The sequence below is a fragment of the Oryx dammah genome, unplaced genomic scaffold (genome assembly GCF_014754425.2).
Source record: "Oryx dammah isolate SB20612 unplaced genomic scaffold, SCBI_Odam_1.1 HiC_scaffold_13, whole genome shotgun sequence".
In the NCBI taxonomy this organism is placed as follows: Eukaryota; Metazoa; Chordata; class Mammalia; order Artiodactyla; family Bovidae; genus Oryx; species Oryx dammah.
In genome coordinates this window covers 54,177,557-54,195,772 of record NW_024070197.1, presented here as the reverse complement: position 1 = coordinate 54,195,772, position 18,216 = coordinate 54,177,557, and the positions used below count along the sequence as shown (strand labels likewise).

The following is an 18,216-nucleotide window of genomic DNA, read 5'->3' as shown; positions in this document are numbered from 1 at the left end:
CTCATCTTCAGAACACATGCCCACGTATTTCTGATTTAAGGTATCTGTTACATGAGTCTCACAGACACAGTACAAATGCTCCAACAGCAGAGCTGTCTCGCCTCTGCCCAAACCGATGACAATTCACAACATCAACTGAACCAGGACGACCCTGCACAGACGCCATGGCAGCTGCTGCCAGTGACACCAGCTCGTAAGCAGAGCCTTGGCCCCTGAAGCACATGCAGCCGCACACCGAGATGACGCACGTCTGCATCCAGCACCTACCGCACCAGTAACTCTAGAGCATATGTCTACAGGGACGCAGAGCTTCCTATGCTCTGCGTATAAGCCCCCAGGAACCCCGCGGAAGGGAAACAGGCTTTTCTTCGTCAGAGGGAGAGACAGGGCAGTGAAACACACAAAGCAAGGCAAGTGCAGCCTGGCCTCGGGGTCTGACAGGGTTTTGCCTCCGACAACAAGGTCCTTTTTGATCCAGCATAACCCAGATTTTTAAATTCCTATTTTGTACCCGCAAGATTATTCAAGCAACCTAAAGCCTGTTTGGAAATAAAAAGCCCTTTAAAAAGGATTCCAAGGTAATTAATCTTTATTTTCAGACTAGCAGAACACCAAAGTAAAGTATGCACCCTTAACCTACTTCCTCTCCCCCCCAAAATGAAGAGCTACCAGACGGCAAGAGGCTAACAAGGAGTCCACAGCCTTCACCTGGGGGTGGAGGGGGTGTCCAGAAGGCGACACGGCCTGGTGAACAATGGAGCTTAGAAAGAATCACTAAGACACAGTACAGTGTGCCAAGGGACTGGGAAGACAGGATCATACACGTGCTTAAAAGTTAAAACATAATCTTATGAACACAGAACTCCTCATTGACTGACTTTTCCTTGACTGGATGGAAGGAGCCCCTTCGAAACAACACAGAAGTAAATTTCACCTTGCAAATGCAAACACATGAGTGAGAAATCCTGACTTGTCATTTTCTATTAATGAAACTGTCCCTGACTTCAACCACAGAAAATGACAAACATCCCAATGAAGGGGGCCTGCCTTTCTGAAACACAAGAGAAACATCAACCTGCACGAGGACACGGATCCAGTCTGCAAGTGCCCATCATGTGGCCATGCAATAACCTCGCAGGGGAGAGATGTGCGGTGCGGACCCTGGCTCGGGAGCGCAGGGCTACAGGACGACCACTCTGGGCAGGACGGGGGCGGTAGCGCCTGCAGGAAGGGCAGAAGCACCCAGGCTCCCCAGCTCCCCTGCACCGTCTGCTCTGTGAGCCGAGCACGGTCATAGCACCGACGCTGGGGACACAGCATGGTTGACCTTCCAGGGTTAGAAAAGAGCAACTGAAAGCAAAGACCTTTCCTCCCTTCTAACTCTTCACAGAATCTTAGGAGATGACTTTGTATTACAATATTCTTTATCTTCACGTAGTTAAGACATTCAAAACAGTTAACATTTCTCTAAAATTTTAGTCATCTGGCAATCACAGAGCAGAACAATTCATAAATAGTAACAAAAATTTCAAGCAACTTTGAAGGTAGTTTAAAAAAAAAACACAAAAAACCCTTACCAATACCCTCTTCTCCTATAGGAAAATCAACTTACTTTGCAGTGCTCACTACCCACGTATTCTAATTATCAGCAAAAGATGGTTGAACCTTCCTAGGTACCTCCAGAATCATCACACAGACATCTTACCTGAAGTACCATACAAACACTGTGATGAATTTTTTAAAAATCCAAACTGCTAATGGAGAATGGACTTCTTTTCTGGTGATGAAAATGTTCTGGGACTAGGTGGTGGTGATGACTGCACAACTTGTGAATATACAAAAAAATCACTGAACCGTAGACTTTAAAAGAGCGAATGTTATGGTAGGTGCACGCATGCGTGCTAAGTCGTTTTAGTCATGTCCAACTCTTTGTGACTCCATGGACTGTAACCCGCCAGGCTCCTCTGTCCATGGTGTTCTCCAGGCAAGAAAACTAGAGTGAGTTGCCATGCCCTCCTCCATATGGTAGGTGATTTATATGTAATAAAACTGTGATTAAAAATTAAAAAGAAAGAAAAAGAGAAACCAAAAAGCATATGAACAGCATATTCCGTACCTTGGTCCTTAAATGTCTGTGTTATCACGATGCCATCTTCTGGAAATTTAGCAATGCTGCACCCTGACGCGTAATACACTACAATAAACAGCCATTCACAGTTAGAACCTGGAAACACTGAAGGCATTCAGCAGCAGCTGTTCATTTACCTGTATGCATGTTTTAGACATTATGTATTTACTAAAACCATTCCTGATCTTAAGAGAGGAGCTATTATTATTGGCTGGTCACACAGACTACAAGTAATAATCTCAAAATTCAAGCTAAATTATGCTATTAATCTAAGGTTTCTGGGCAGATTAAAGAAATCGGAGCTGTCAGACTCGGGACAACCTAAGTCAGGAACAGCAGTTAGTGAATAATGCTCAAGACGCTGTTTCAGAAACTTAGTCACCAGAACGAAGTGGGGTACTTCTTAAGTGAGGTATGCAATGTTATTTCATAAATAGAATTTCATAAATAATCAGGGACCTGCAGAGTGTTCCTTATTTGGGAATATACAGAACACAGAGAACCAAAACTAGGAATGCTGACAGGAGGTATTTTATCTCCCAAATCTGGACAAAGACTAGGGGGAGCACCCAGAATTGCAGGTGTCTCTGTGCAGACACTGCTCAGTTCTCTCCACAGGTCTTGCATATTTAGGTGACAGCACATTATTTTCTCTCTCTCTGAAAAACTCAAGACTTCAAAGACACACGGCATCTGCTAGCCCACCTCTGGGAATGACGAGACCTACTAAAAGCAAACACAAAACCTTACTGTCATGGTTCGCCAAGGTAAAGTCCCCCTCGTACAGGCCATCGCTGAACGCCATGTTCCAGACTGACAGCAGCTCGTTCAGGGCTGGGACGTTGGCTCCTCCGGTGTCCGGCATCCACCACTGCCTATGACAGGGACAGGGCCTTCATGAGGCACTTGAGGCATCCCACAAACCCATCATATTTTGTGAGAAAACCGATTTCTCCCACCAGAGGCCACTCCATCCACACTAGGCTTCACCTAAAATTAACTGTCCAGGTTTGAATAACAGCACAATGTAAATGCTCCAACCAGGGTACAGAATAAACCGAAGCCCAATTTATTTCATGAAATGTACCACATTTAACATAAACACATGCATATAAAGCCTACACCTTGAGAGGCTCAGTGAAGGAAGAAGGAAGCTTATGAAGTTCAAGTCACAGACTCCGAAGAACGACCATGTATCATAAGGATGAGACATTCATAATATACTGGAAAATTTGTCATCCATAACCATCTACTGCAAGGTTCTTTAAATAACAGGTCTTTTGGTGCATTTAAACATATACAGTAAACGAGAGATGGAAGAACAGAAAAGAATAAACAGAAAATTAAGGCTCCAGTGTCTTAAGATCAACAAAAACAATGAACCCTTTCAACTAGCACTTGGTTCAATGAGCATCTGACTTTCAAGAACATCTCTGCCAAAGGAGATCTTGCCCTAACCAGGAGTCTGAACCTGCTTGATGGCCAGAAAGGTCATCACTCTAGGCCTCTGCTGGGTGGGATTTAATTCCTATAAAGTCAAATTTCTTATCCAATTCGTGTCAGTACCTCGTGTTTTCATCATAAAACTTGACTTTCCTCATCACGGATGTGTTGTACCAGTCACTGAAGACAATGAGTGAGAGGCCGTTGTCCACATCCCTCCGCAGCTTGGCCACCTCCTCCGGGAAGTACTCTTCCTCACTGTCCACCATGAGCAACGTTCCTGAGGGACAGGAGTGAGAAACGGTCATCTCACCATTTCAGACATATGGTTTTACACTGGCCTCAGTATCTCCAGTTACTGGCTTCTAATATTTTGTCCTGTGCCCCTAGTCCACGTCAGAAGGGGATGTAAAAGAAAGGATCAGGGTCCGAAAGCACGTGGACACTGGCCAGCTATGGCCTGTTTCACTGGTGATGACCTACATGAGGATATTTCACTTACTCAAAAAGAAGCAAAATTCTGTGCTAGAATTTCTTTGATTAAAAAAAAAAATCAACAACTTATTGACCAGAAACGTATTAATAATACATATTTTGTTACTCGAACATTACTGACTGGAATCTTTCAATTTTCACTTACATAACAAATCATAGGCCACAGGCGTTACTTTCTGCAAAAATCACCCAGTCAATAATGTTGATGCTAATATAACGAAACTGTACCAAATGTCCTTGTCCCCAGTGATCCTGAGAGTTTCACATTTCAGCTGAATGTCAGGAGCACAGACCCTAGCCTGGCCTCACCCATCCCCAGCCAAGCGGGGCAGCCTGCCAGCACCTCGCATCGCTCACCGTACTGATTAGCATCAAAACACGTGAAGGGGGAGCCGAGGACTTCGACGAAGTAGCCCATGCTCCTCAGGTGCTGGTACATGTCCCTGAAGTTGGTGTGGATGTGGTCACCGTTCCTGAGACAGAGGAAGCCCAGCACTAACCCTCCTAGTCCTTCCACGGACTGAAGGCCACATGGCCACGGGGTTCACTTCCAAAGGAGCAGTTTCACTGCCCAGAGGGCTGGTCCACTGGCACAAAAGCCAGCCTTTCAGACCAACTCGCCCTGGGCTGCATACCAAGTAGTGGTAACAGAAAATTACCTGCATAGCACAGACACGAAGGAGAGAAGACGACGGGAAGACATAGCCGAAGACGTGTTTTGTCAAGTGCACCGGAGCATCACTTTAGTGGGGGCACAGACGTAAAAGGCCAGCAAGCAGCCAGCCGTGCTGCACAAACTCAGCACGGGCAAGCAGAGGTGCTGGCAGTGAACCGCGGTGGCCACATAGGCAGCCTTACGTGCCTGCCACAGGTCACCCTCCCTCCCACCCCAGCCTAGCCAGGGAAGGACAGGGCATGGGTGATGGGCTCACCAGTCCAGAGGGTCATTCTTCATCCTCAGGTTGTCCCGGGGGAAATAGCCGGGCGGGTAGCGCAGGTTGTGGTACTGGTCCCAGAGGACGCGCTTGCTCCGGGGAGGGGCGGGGATGATCTTCACCTTGATCGGCAGCTTCACTGTGGACGTCTGTTCTGCACCACTGTTTGACTGAAGGAAGAGAAGAATTCTGAAATGCCCCTTCTGCTCAGAAGAAACGTTTTATGCCAGAAACGTGGCACGAAACAGCCCACGGCCTCTTCACCGTGCAGGCCATGCCCCCAGATGCTCGCCAGGCCAGGACCCACATGGCCTGTGCCTCACACCCGAGTGCCCGGCGCTCAGCCCACGGCCACCTCCCCACCAGCCCCAGGCACACGTACGTCCACCTCTGCCGGGGAAGCCACGGTGACCGTGACGTGCCCCTGTGCAACGCCTTCCCAGGAGGCAGCCTTCTTGGTGACAGAAAGGGAAATGGCCAGGTAGCCGGACCAGGGCCACAGCACTGAGGAGTAGGAGAAAGCGACCTCGATGTTGTCTCCGTGCTGCGGTAAGTAGGGCTGCCACTCGGGCTGCAGGAGGAAGAGGCAGAGGCCTGGGTGAGAAGCTCGGTTCCCAACTTACCAACGTCGGTGTCTGAGAAACACTCCACTAAACAGGCGAAGTGAAATGTACACAGACACTGAGCAGCCTGTAACCAAGGCTGCCCAGGCTGGGTCTGGACCATCATCCACTAGAAAAGCCTAGAAACACTATTTTTGACAAAACACTTGTTTTGACAAACTTCAGTTTTAAAGAAAAATTTCCTCCCCTCCAAGCTTTAACAAAGGAAGGGATGGGGACACACATGGTTTGACAAAGAACTTGTTTCTGACAGATTATTAACATAAAAGAAAATGCTCAAATGTGGGGTTAGATCTCAGCTGTGTGCTTAAAGAACCAAACTACTTAAAGGAATAAAATAATAAAAAAGACACAGATGTAAATTGTGACCAATTAGATTCCAAGGTCAGTGACTGGGCAGGCAGGGGCCCAGGAGCCCCAAAGAGAGCTGGCCACGCTGTGAAGGAGACCACCCGCCAGGCTCTCCAGGCTCGAGGAAGAAGGGAAGCCTGAAAGGGGAGACAGACAGTGGCTCTCACAATGAACCAGTCCTTCAAGCTAACTCCCTCACAAGCCAGAGAACAGTCATATACTTCCCAGGAGGGTAAGCATATTAAAAAAAAAAACAACCGTGAAAAGAAGAAAAATATTCATGGGATACAGTATCACAGACAATGAGAAAGGACAGGGATTTTGAATAAGTTATTTTGAGACTGCTGGTTAACAACTGAGAAAAAAATGAACTCTCATCCATCTCATCAGATTGACTCAATACAGATGAAAACATTAAATATTTAACAAGCATAAAAGAAAAGTGAGTCAAAAATAAAACTGAAATTTTCTTATATTTCTGGAGAGATGAGTTTCTAGTTTTTGAAACAGAAATAATCATAAAAGATGAAAATAACATCTACATGAAAAAGTGAAACCTTTACCAAACCACCCCCTTACCCCAAATTTTTAAGCCACTTCTAATATTAAAGAGACAAAACCCAGTAATTTCGGCCATCTTTCAGCATGACACTCAACACCGGAGTGACAATGACAAGGACAACCTAGACTCTGACAAACAACGGGTCAAGAAATGAAAAGCTAATTCACATAAGAGACACAGAATCAGAAACAAACATGCAGATCCCCAACTCATCAGCAACCGGAAAAGCACACATTAAACAAGGTACCCGCTATCCCCTATAGAGTTAAAGTTATAAGATGAACCACATAAAAACGAAAGGCTCATCAACTGACGATGCCGGGTCTATCCACACAAGAAGGCACGAGAAGGAGTGAAGCACTGACACACTGCAGTGTGGATGAGCCTCTTTTAAAGACACTGCACTCAGTCAAAGAGGCCAGTCACAAAGACCACGAAACGTATGATTCCGTTCATAGGAACCGTCCAGAAAAGGTAACTCCATGGAGACAAAGTGCATTAGGAGTTGTCAGGGTCTGAGGCGGAGGCAATGGGAAGTGTTAACAAGGGTCTCTCCTTCGAGTGATGAAAATGTTCCAGAATTACACAGTATGAGACTTAACATAACTATTTGCAAATATAGTAATACCCACTGAAATGCACAATTTAAAAGGGTAGCATTGCATGGCATGTAAATTTTATCTCCGTTTTTTAAACTTCCATGCAATTGGGAAAAAAGAATGTACCACCAGACACCCCCACTCTGTACACCATCAGTGGCAGCCTCAGGTGATGGACCTCTTCTGGAAACCATTTGGTATTATGTCCCAAGAGCCACAGTAACATTCATGTCCTCTTACTTGGAATTCTAACCCAGGGAAATTATGTTAAGAATGTAATTCAGAACAAAAGAAAACCAAACATACAAAAATATTCAGTGAGGTATTTACAGGTGAAATCACCTTGTTCAAGTAAGCACAGTAAGCAAGTTATGACTTAGCAGTTCCATGTAATGGTGAACGACCATTAACGCTAGCGCTTATATAGAATAACATTTTTAAAAATGCTTTAATGTGAAAATTGAAAAAAAAAAAAGACTAAATTTTTGCCTACCCACACAAAGATAACTAAAAATATCCTTTTCAGATAAGGGATAGAAAAGATTCTTTTTTTTCCCCTCCCAGGCAACTGACTTTTATTAATCTCACAAAATCAAAAGAAATGTACTGTCTGGGGATTTCCCTGGCAGTGTGCTTCCACTGCAGGGAGCTTGGGTTCAACTCCTGGTCAGAGAACTAAGACCCTACATGACACACTGTGGCCAAAAAGTAACAAAAAGAATAAAAAAAAAAAAGTACTTTCTGTGATAGCTTCATGAAAAGTGAAATCCTGCCATCAAGACATTCTGCACCAATCCTGGTGGCCTAGTGGTTAAAAATCTGCCTGCCAGCGCAGGGGACACAGGTTCCAATCCTGGTCTGGGAAGTTTCCGTGTGCCTCAGGGCACCTAGGCCTGTGCGCCACAACCACTGAAGCCCGCGTGCACTGGAGCCTGCGCTCTGCAGCAGAAGGCACCGAAACGAGAAGCCTGCACACTGCAACTCCAGTGGCCCCTGCTGGCAGTAACTAGAGAAAGCCTGTGCACAGCAGCAAAGACTGAGCACAGCCAAAAAGACAGAAGTGAGATGAAAGGATGACACAGTGTCGACAGGCATTGAATCAATTTAAATACACTTATTTAAACAACTACAGTAATTTGTTACAAAATATGACTTGAACTTTTTTTTACCAGTGGTTCTGTTCATGTCTGAGGCTAAAATCATTTTTCTGTTCTTTTTCCCTATCCTTTATTGTTGTGATAATGTTTATATATAAAGTGTAAAACAAATTATAAAAACAAAATTCAAATAAAGACCATACCTTCTAAATACAAACGCCCATGTGTACTCATTAAACAATAAAATAATTACAAGTGGGCCTTTAATTATCAGTGATTAACTGTTAAGATGAAGACTCAAATGCAATTAGCTGATTCAGGAACCAAACTCAAAATGCCTAGTATAACCATAGCAAATTGGTCTCATCACTGTATCTCTGACTTATCCGTAAAGGCCTCAGGGGAGAACAAACCCCTGCTTCCCATTCCCAGCCGTGGACAGGAGGAAGTCTGGGCCACATCTAGGTCCCCGGCAGCCAGAGGGCAGTCTCACCTTGTCCACGATCCTCCCCGTGACTCCCATGCCATTGAGGATGGTGACGTTGACGATAGTCGGCATGCCCCCATAGTAGATAGGCTGGGAGCAGTAGGGCCACATGTAAGGACACTCGGTCAGGTCGATGTAGCTGGGGCTCAAACTGAAACAGACAGGACAGCGTTGCAGCAGACAGAGTCGGAGAAGGCAATGACGGGACACAACCGCAGGAAAGCGTCATCAGGGCGGACCTGAGCCTCAGCCAGGGTCCGGGAACCTGGCCTCACAGCACTCCCTGCGGTGAGGAGGCCTCCAGGCCAGCCGGCCTCGCCCGCGGCACAGTGGTGTGCGTGGGCATCACCTCTGCCCCACGAGCCTGGAGCCTGCAGCTGGCGAGGAACAAGTGCGTGAGCGGCCCCAGGGCAGACCTGGACTCAGTCTCAAGTCATGGGGCAAAGATGGACTTTTTAATAACTGGACCTGGGATAAATGGGTGGCCATTTGGTAAAAGATAAAATTAGATTCACAACTCACACCATACATATTGGAGTAAACCCCAAATGGAACAGTCTCAAGTAAATAAAAGAAAGCAAACAAGTAGAAGAAAACAGGGGTGAGTCTCTCCTTTACCTCAGGGCATGTGCCTCAAAATCCAGAGGCAAAAACAACAACGGACAAACTAACACAGCAGTTAGAACAAAAAAGACCGCACGGCCAGAAACACTTTTATGACAAAAGGCAGCTAACAAACTGGGAGAAATACCTGCAGCAAAGGGTTACTTACCCTAATATGTAAACAACACTTAAACCAAGGGACGAAAACCCCATAAAAAGAAAAATGGGTGAAAGAAATGAACAAACACTTCACAGGAAAGATACAGAAAAAGTTCTTACCTACAAACAGTGTTTAAACTCACTCACAGCCTGAGAACTGCAAATAAAAGCAACCCTGAGGGAGCACTTCCCATGTGTCAGACAGGCCAGCGGTACCCCCGGGCACCCTCTGCTCACAGCCTGGACCCAGCGACGCTGCTTCTAGGAATCTTCCCTACAGACACAACTCCAACAAAACTAGGACACACAGACACAAGCAGCTTAAAATGACAAAATACTGACAACATTTTAAATGCCCATATATAGACACGTACTTGAATACACAAAGGTATCCACACTAGGAAGCTATAAAAAAGGAGAAGCAAGATCTCTGTGAAACACCTTTACATGAAAAAACTATAAAACAGTATTTATAATAATGTATCCTTCATGTAACAAAGGGGATATATAAGAAGATAGATATGTATCTGCTCATTTGTGAAAAAAGAAATTCAAGAAGGATAAATCAAAAACACCTGGCCTTGTTACCTGTGGGAGCAGAGGGGCGGGGGGGCAGAACAGAGGGATGGGAGGACCACAACTGGCCAGGCACACTCTGGCCTTAGAGTCACCGTCCTCTTTCACAATGCAATACGTAACCAGCTGAATCAACCAGAATGTAGTGGGAATCCAAAAAGAAATACACATACTAACCAGTGAACTCAACTATACTGAAAATAAAAGGCAAAATCAGACTGACAGGGCCTGGTGGGGAGGAAGAAAAGAAATGAACTGAGGTCACTAACAATATGATTCAGTTCAGTTCAGTTCAGTCGCTCAGTCGTGTCCGAGTCTTTGTGACCCCATGAATCGCAGCACGCCAGGCCTCCCTGTCCATCACCAACTCCCGGAGTTCACTCAGAGTCGCATCCATCGAGTCAGTGATGCCATCCAGCCATCTCATCCTCGGTCGTCCCCTTCTCCTCCTGCCCCCAGTCCCTCCCAGCATCACAGTCTTTTCCAATGAGTCAACTCTTCACATGAGGTGGCCAAAGTGCTGGAGTTTCGGCTTTACCATCATTCCTTCCAAAGAAATCTCAGGGCCCATCTCCTTCAGAATGGACTGGTTGGATCTCCTTGCAGTCCAAGGGACTCTCAAGAGTCTTCTCCAACACTCCAACACCACAGTTCAAAAGCATCAATTCTTTGGCGCTCAGCCTTCTTCACAGTCCAACTCTCACATCCATACATGACCAGTGGAAAAACCATAGCCTTGACTAGACAGACCTTAGTCGGCAAAGTAATGTCTCTGCTTTTGAATATGCTATCTAGGTTGGTCATAACTTTTCTTCCAAGGAGTAAGCGTCTTTTAATTTCCCGGCTGCAATCACCATCTGCAGTGATTTTCGAGCCCCAAAAAATAAAGTCTGACACTGTTTCCACTGTTTCTCCATCTATTTCCCATGGAGTGATGGGACCGGATGCCATGATCTTCGTTTTCTGAATGTTGAGCTTTAAGCCAACTTTTTTGCTCTTCTCTTTGACTTTCATCAAGAGGCTTTTTAGTTCCTCTTCACTTTCTGCCGTAAGGGTGGTGTTATCTGCATATCTGAGGTTATTGATATTTCTCCTGGCAATCTTGATTCCAGCTTGTGTTTCTTCCAGTCCAGCGTTTCTCATGATGTACTCTACACATAAGTTAAATAAGCAGGGTGACAATATACAGCCTTGACATACTCGTTTTCCTATTTGGAACCGGTCTGTTCCATGTCCAGTTCTAACTGTTGCTTCCTGGCCTGCACGTTCTATAAATCTAAAAAGAACTACCCACAACTGTCATCCTCTAGGGAGTAAACTTGTGTTCACCAGGGTACGATTTACAGCTCTAAAACTTTCCACGTGTGCGTCCTAGGACCGAGTCAACAGAGACACGGTGAAGAGTGACAGCCAGGCTGCCTGCTGCTAGAGAAGGACAACCAGCGAGAAGACTCTGAGGGCCGTGAGTGGGACGGGAGACAGGTGGCATCACAGACACAGAAAAGGTACAGAAGTATGTATGCGGACACTCGCCAGCTCAGTCTGTAGGAAGGACTGAGAAACAAGCAGGAGCACAGCCACCAAAAGCACACCTGGAGCCAGGAGTCCATTTCTAAACCCCACTCTCCAACTGAAGGACCAGGGCTGCTTGGACAGAACTGATACCCACAGTGGGCGTAGAAATGCTGCCAGTGGACAATGATGGAGACATGCTGAAAAGACACAGGAGCCAAAGAGAAGGAACTCCAGAGAGCCAAATCTGGGACAACAGGAGCAATGAATAAACAAAGACATTAACAGATTATAGTCAGAGTGAAACAAGGATCTCTGTCCATGCTGATGTAACTGAAATAATAAGAGAGGAGGACAGCACTTCCTTACAGCAGAATTTCAGTTAATAAATGCACAAGGAATGAGAGAAGCAAAAATCGCCAGGGGCAACCTCTATATAAGAACCAGTACAGGAAAGAACCATCTAAGGATACTAAACGTAGTGACGGAAGGTATGGCAAGAAACAAGATCATCTTCAAGTGTCCAAGACACTTCGCAGTCCCAGAGAGACAGAGAGCCCCTGCAGTGGACCCTGGCACCGCCTCTCCCACTGCCCAGCCCCGGACACTCCACATCTGTGCCAGGGACCGAGCACAGCGGGCACCAGAGCCGGCCCTGCCCTGGGGACTCAGCCTCCTCTAACAGTGACCTTGATTCAGGGATTCTCTGGGATGAGGAAAGATTTCAGACCTGTGCTGGCGTGAGGGTCCTCTCCCCATTTCTCCCGCCTCCTCCCCCAGAAGATCTCTTGGTGCCTGCTTCCTGAAGGGTCCAGCCTGACACGTCACCTGAACCTCAGGACGCAGACAAGCACCGCCAAGAACAAAAGGAAGGGCACTGAGCCAATGAGCCCAGCTGGAGAAAACCAAGTACATGTGGCAACTAACCGCAACGCCGATGCCGGCCTGGATCCTGGACCAGGCTGAGGACAGGGTGGGGAAAATCTGGGCAAAATCCAAACACAGTCTGCAGGTTAGAGGATGGTAATGCATCACTGTTAACTGCTAGGCTATGTGGCGTGTGCGATGGTTACATAAGATGCTAACACCAGAAAAGCCAGGGCAGGGCTGGAATCCTGATGTATGATATATAAGAACGTCCATATGATTTTTGCAAATTTCTGTAAGTTTAAGGTTACTTCAAAAAAAAGTTTTACTAAGTAAAAAAGACCAGGAATTCATTACTTTAAATCACTGACATTACAAGCAGCAAAATGTGGGGAAGTGGGGAGCGGTCCTGGTGTCCCAACAGAAGCAGCAGCATGAAGCTCCCCAAGGCCACCAAGCCTTGCTGGTGGGGTGGGGTCTGTTTTGAGGCAAACAGCCTGCGCTGAGGGAGCCCAGGAAGAGGAGAAAGGCGGGCACACCAACCTGGCCTGGGGCTTGTAGCTGTTGAGGATCTGATAGGCTCGGAGGAGATCCAGCTTGCCGTGGCCTTGCTCAAACATGTTGACACCTGGAAGCCGCCGGGCGGACGCGATCAGGGCCTGCTTCATGCTGGCTGGGTTTACCAGTTCACGTTTCTGGACTGTGCTGGGGGGAGAACCACATATTTGCTCATCTGCTCTTAGCAAAAGAAGGAAAACCAGACCATCCCTGACCCGTAGCAGTGCAACCACACGACCTCCAACCTTGCTCTATATCTAATGGGATTTTCAGTAAAATTTGTGTAAGACAAGGGCAAACATGCTCATTTCTGCTCCTGTCTCAGGACTGACCACTTACCTCCTTCCAAGTGGCTGTGAGAGCACGGACTCTGGGCTCATACTAAACTGACCAGGAAAACATATTTTCCTACTAACTCAATATAGCTGACCTCAGAGGCTGCAGGTAGGAGTTACAGTTCCTGACAGGTGGACACAGCCTGGCTGGGAGAAGGGGAGGATGGAGGTGGGTCCAGCAGGCACTCGATGCTGCATGGCCTAGAGGCATGGCCAGGAGGGAAGCCCACTGCCCCACAGGTCTGTTTTGTCTGGAGACCCTGGTGGGTCGGGCCTGGTGGAGGGCTCAGCATCAGAACACAACTGGACTCAGGCAGCAGCACCCACTCTCGCCTGCTTTAGAACCAGCATTAAAACACGTGCGTTTGTGTACCTACATGTAATTAATACAAGTAAACTGTGATTCCCTAAATGCAGAGAAAAAATCCAGTAAACAGTAAAGAAAAATTCTCTCTCCACAGTTGCTAAGTATTTTTCTTCGAGGATGCCTGGTCTTGGAGTGTTACTGTGTTTTTTGCTAACAGGTCTAGATGGGAATCTGACTTCAGGAGATGTGCGAATAAAGTAGAACTTTTGGTAGAAACAAGAACTGCTCACAGCTCAGCCCGAGGCGGACGCCCTGCCCCTCCTGCGGACGGAACAAGACCAGGCTGCAGCTCCGGCTGCTCCTGGGGCTCTAAGACCAGAGCTGAGGAAGTGCTTCCCTGTGGCCTGGCATCTGCATGAGCTGCTTCTCACACTACAAAGCACTGCTGACCCCCTAGAGGTGCTCTCCGTGCTGCAGGGAGGAGGAAAGCGAAGGCGTCCTCCTCACTGAAAGCATCATGCTCAGAGAGGTTGTGAGGCTGGGCACGGCAGGCACCGAGGACTCCCCTCCCGCCCCTGACAGCAGGAGACCAGACAGCCCCCACCCTCAGCAACGCCCCCAGGACCCTCAAGACAGACTCCTGGCTCCTGCAGACAAGGGCGAGGCCCCGCTACAAGCTGGCCAGCCACAGGACTTGTCCCCTGGCCTGCTGCCACCTACCCCTCCCAACCAAGCAGCACTCACCTCAGCAGCAAGGTGACAGCACCAGCCACCACCGGGGAAGCCACGCTGGTCCCCGAGAGGGCCCGGCAACCCCCTTTCACACCCGAGCCCCGCACTCCAGCGCCGTAGGTGACAATGTCAGGCTTTACACGGCCATAGCCTCCAGGCAGCTCCTGCAACAACAGCAGTGTGGTTTCCATCAGGCCCCCACAAGGGCATACAGCCCTTAGCAGTTATGAGTGAATGAAACCAGAAATGCCATCAGCTAAACAGCACCACCTGAGCATGCTGCTGGTTTTCATCTGAAATTCACTGCAATTCAGAAGAAGCTTAAATGATCATACAGAAAATAAAATTATTTTTGATGTGTTTTTATAATGACCAGCATAATGCAATGCTCTACAGCATTTAAAAAATGAATATCTAAAATTTTGCTAACATGCAAGACTGGAAACTGATTTATAGACAACTTAAAAACTAGAAATATGTTAGAAAAATCAGCAAGTTAAAATTAAAAATTAGGAAAAAAAAAAAAAAGACACATTTTCTTAATAAGGTAAAAGTTACATGATATGACTGGCATTTCAATCTATCACCAGAAGGGAAAGAATGACTTAGAACAGTCAGTGTAGCCATACAAGCAACCCAGGATAAGACTTTAACTGAGTATTCTCTCAAGCTTCCCTGAAACTGGGGGAAATGAGAATTCCACTGGCAATTATATTCTGGAAGAAAGAACACATGTGAAGTGAAAACTCCTTCCTGGCCACCACACATAAATGGGCTCTGGACCTGCACACATGGGACACTGAGCAAAGATGTCTTCACCTGCAGCTTCGCAGATTATTCAGGAACATTTCTCAAAATGCCGTTAAAACACTTGCCTCGATAAAGGCCAAGGACACAGCAGGTGGGTGAGAAAGACCAGGACAGCAGGTACAGGTCAGGTGCCTGGCTGCCATCCGAGGAAGCATCTGCTCAGACGGGAGGGTGAGCCAGACGCATAATTACAGCTCATGGAAGTACACACACATGCACGTGCTCGCGCACACACACAGACACTCCAGCAGGAAAAGAGCCCCGCCTACCCAGGTGGTCATTCCCCGCGAGGAGAAGCGGGCGATGTTGTCCTCAAAGTCGATGCCGCCCACTCCGATGACATCCATCTGGTCAGCAGGGTTGTTCAGAGTCCTGCATCAGGCACAAAAACACAAGGGGAGAGGACCATTTTAAATGAAAGGTTCAAATGAGGGCGAAGTCTGAGTCTGCAGCAGGTGCTCCTGTGACGTGACCTGTGGCTGTGGCAGCGGCCCGCGCACCGCCACCTCTGCCAGCCCCGTCTCCTCACACCTGGGCACCCTCTCCTTCTCTCCTTCCTTCCCGCCCTGTCGGCTTCCCACCCTCCCGCCCCAGGCTCACGTCTCCCTCTACTGCCAGGCGTGAAGGAACACGCCCTCTGAGCTTCACAGGACCAGTCACCGGCACAGCATCACCTATGTACGCGCCCTCACATCACCTCCCAACTGCTGCAAGTGCATCCTCCTGCCTTCCCAGCTTGAGTCCAGATCCAGCGGAAGGAACTACAGCCACAGACGTGTCCCTGCCACCGTCAGAAACAAAGCTCTCAACTGGTCTCGGGCAGCTGTCCCCTCCCTCACAGCAACCATGGGGGCCACTCATCTCTCAGCAACCGGAGCTCCTCAGGCAGATGACAAGGATGCACCAGGGAAGACCGTGCAATTCTCCCCAGCACCTCAAGGGCACTAGATCTACAAAGAAATGACGGTGAAGCAGGGGGAGTCAAGGTGGAAGTCTAGACGAAGCTGAACTTTTGGAAAATGTAAGACCACCAGTTATGGAGCTTTGTCTATTTCAGCTCCACCACCAGTAAATGAACTCCGGAACCACAACTGGCTCCATGTAGCTGAAATGACATCAGCAGGATTCTCTGTTTTAACCCATGGAGTCGATCCTGGCACTGCCTCCCTAGCTCACCCACCACCAATACACTACCAGCTGGTTGTACAAAGGCACCACAGTGATTTTTCAGTTGGCTGACAGTGAAAGTTTACAAATTTCTGTGACATCAGAGAGCAGAGATTAGAACAGAAATCACTGGGAGAACTTCCCACTGAAGCTAGTACCAAAGATTGCCACCTTCCTGCCCTCCCTCTCCCTGTCAGCCCCACACTTTGTGAGTGTTAAACCCTTAACATACAGAGGAAAGCATCGACAAAGCTCTGCTGGCGCTGAAAAGCGGGACGTGGAGCGTAGACTCCCAGGCACTATGAAGTCCAAGTGTCAAGGGGGCCACACCCCACAGAGCTCCCGGAAGGGGTACCTGCGGGGACAGATCAGGCAGTGCCAGGCCTACAATACACAGCTTGGCTTCTTAGTGCATTATGGTCACCCGACCTGCCCTACCCAATGCCAGCAATAAGCCACACCCACTCAGGATGGGCCCTGGTGAGCGGGTACCACCCTCGGCCCGCTCACCAGAGGGTGGACTCTGGATCCCGTGAGGCTCCATGGGCAGACACAAGTCTGACACCAGGGCCGCCTCTTCTGGGATCCTTGCTAACACGCTGAGCACAAGTAGCTCTCTGATTAGAGGCTCCCACATGTGACTGCCCACAGGAGTACAAGGATTCCAGAAGAGTGACCAGCATGTGCAGAGCAGTCAGGATGGCATGTGGAAGAGATGGTATGAACGGAAAGGCAAGCCAAGGGTGTGGGGGCAGCGGGGGCAGTCAGCAGCAGGAGCAGGTGATGGCGACCGAAACATGGGGTCCCCAGGGAGACCCAGAGAGGAGCCAGACTTGGGGGGGATGTGCACAGGACAGTGAGCAATGAGGCCACAGCTGTGGAACTCTGCCTGGGCCGGACCAGGCCCCTCATCCAACTTCCTAAGAAAGAGGTTACCGGGACACAGCCATGCCCACTTGTCTACACATATCCATACCACCTTCACACTAGCAGGGTAGGTGAGCAAGCGCAACAAACACCACGTGGCCTACAGAGACCGTCTGCTGCTTTCACAGAAAGTCTGCCGACTCCAGGCTAGACTAGAGACCCTGAAACCCAAGGAGAAACTGAGATCTGAGCAGGCAGTAGCAATCCACCACAGATCCCTAGTTAAGGAAACTGTTTGTCTGCATTTTAACAACAGAAACACGGATAAAGGAAGGGAAAGGAGCAGCCACCGCTCACAGAAGCTCAGTGTCCACGGCACTCTCCCTTGGCTGCCTCATGCCATCCTTCAGCCACCACCCTGAGGAAGGTCTCGCGCCCTCTGGAGCCACATGGGGTGGCCAGGCCTCAGGAAAGCAAAGGTCCCTCAGCCTAAGGACAGGCAGACCTGCCTGGCTCTGTCCCACATCCCCCGTGCAGGGAAGGGAGGGCTGGGGAGACTGAAGGCAGGAGAAGGGGCTGGAAACCGACAATAACCTGGGGTACTGAGCTGCAGACGGCCGGCCTTGAGCAGGGACATCAGAACTGGGGGAGGGGTAAATGGAGAAACATTAGAAAGAGAAGACAAGAGCGCCTAATGAGAGACTGCTAAGTAACTGGTGTCTGTCACAGCAGAACTTAGTTGGGAACATGTTTACGCCACTCACACTCGTGAGTCACAACCTGGACCCCCACAAGGAGAGTGGGATCAATGACGGAACGTAGGCTGGAACCATGACCTGGAGCATCATTAATTTCATAGAGTTCAGCCTAATCCTCCGCCCTGGACAGTTTCGCACATGCTGTCAGGGCTCCTGAGGCCTGCTCCATGCAGCCACACAGCCAGGACGCCACGCAAGACAGCACGCAAGCTTTGCGGGCCATGAGCACATAGCCGTGCCAGCGG

At 48.3% G+C, this 18,216-nt stretch overlaps 1 protein-coding gene across 2 annotated transcripts in view; it reads right to left on the bottom strand.

Moving 5' to 3' along the window:
- MBTPS1 (membrane bound transcription factor peptidase, site 1) overlaps window positions 1-18,216 on the bottom strand; it is a 45,222-nt gene that overhangs the window by 8,255 nt on the left and 18,751 nt on the right. For both annotated transcript variants that reach the window (XM_040253999.1, XM_040254000.1), the window contains 10 exons: window positions 15,449-15,551; window positions 14,382-14,533; window positions 12,981-13,142; window positions 8,727-8,871; window positions 5,384-5,572; window positions 4,999-5,171; window positions 4,424-4,539; window positions 3,695-3,851; window positions 2,879-3,003; window positions 2,117-2,194 (listed from right to left, as the gene is read on the bottom strand). In XM_040253999.1, coding sequence (XP_040109933.1) covers window positions 2,117-2,194; window positions 2,879-3,003; window positions 3,695-3,851; window positions 4,424-4,539; window positions 4,999-5,171; window positions 5,384-5,572; window positions 8,727-8,871; window positions 12,981-13,142; window positions 14,382-14,533; window positions 15,449-15,551 — 1,400 coding nt within the window. The remainder of the gene's footprint in view (window positions 1-2,116; window positions 2,195-2,878; window positions 3,004-3,694; window positions 3,852-4,423; window positions 4,540-4,998; window positions 5,172-5,383; window positions 5,573-8,726; window positions 8,872-12,980; window positions 13,143-14,381; window positions 14,534-15,448; window positions 15,552-18,216) is intronic.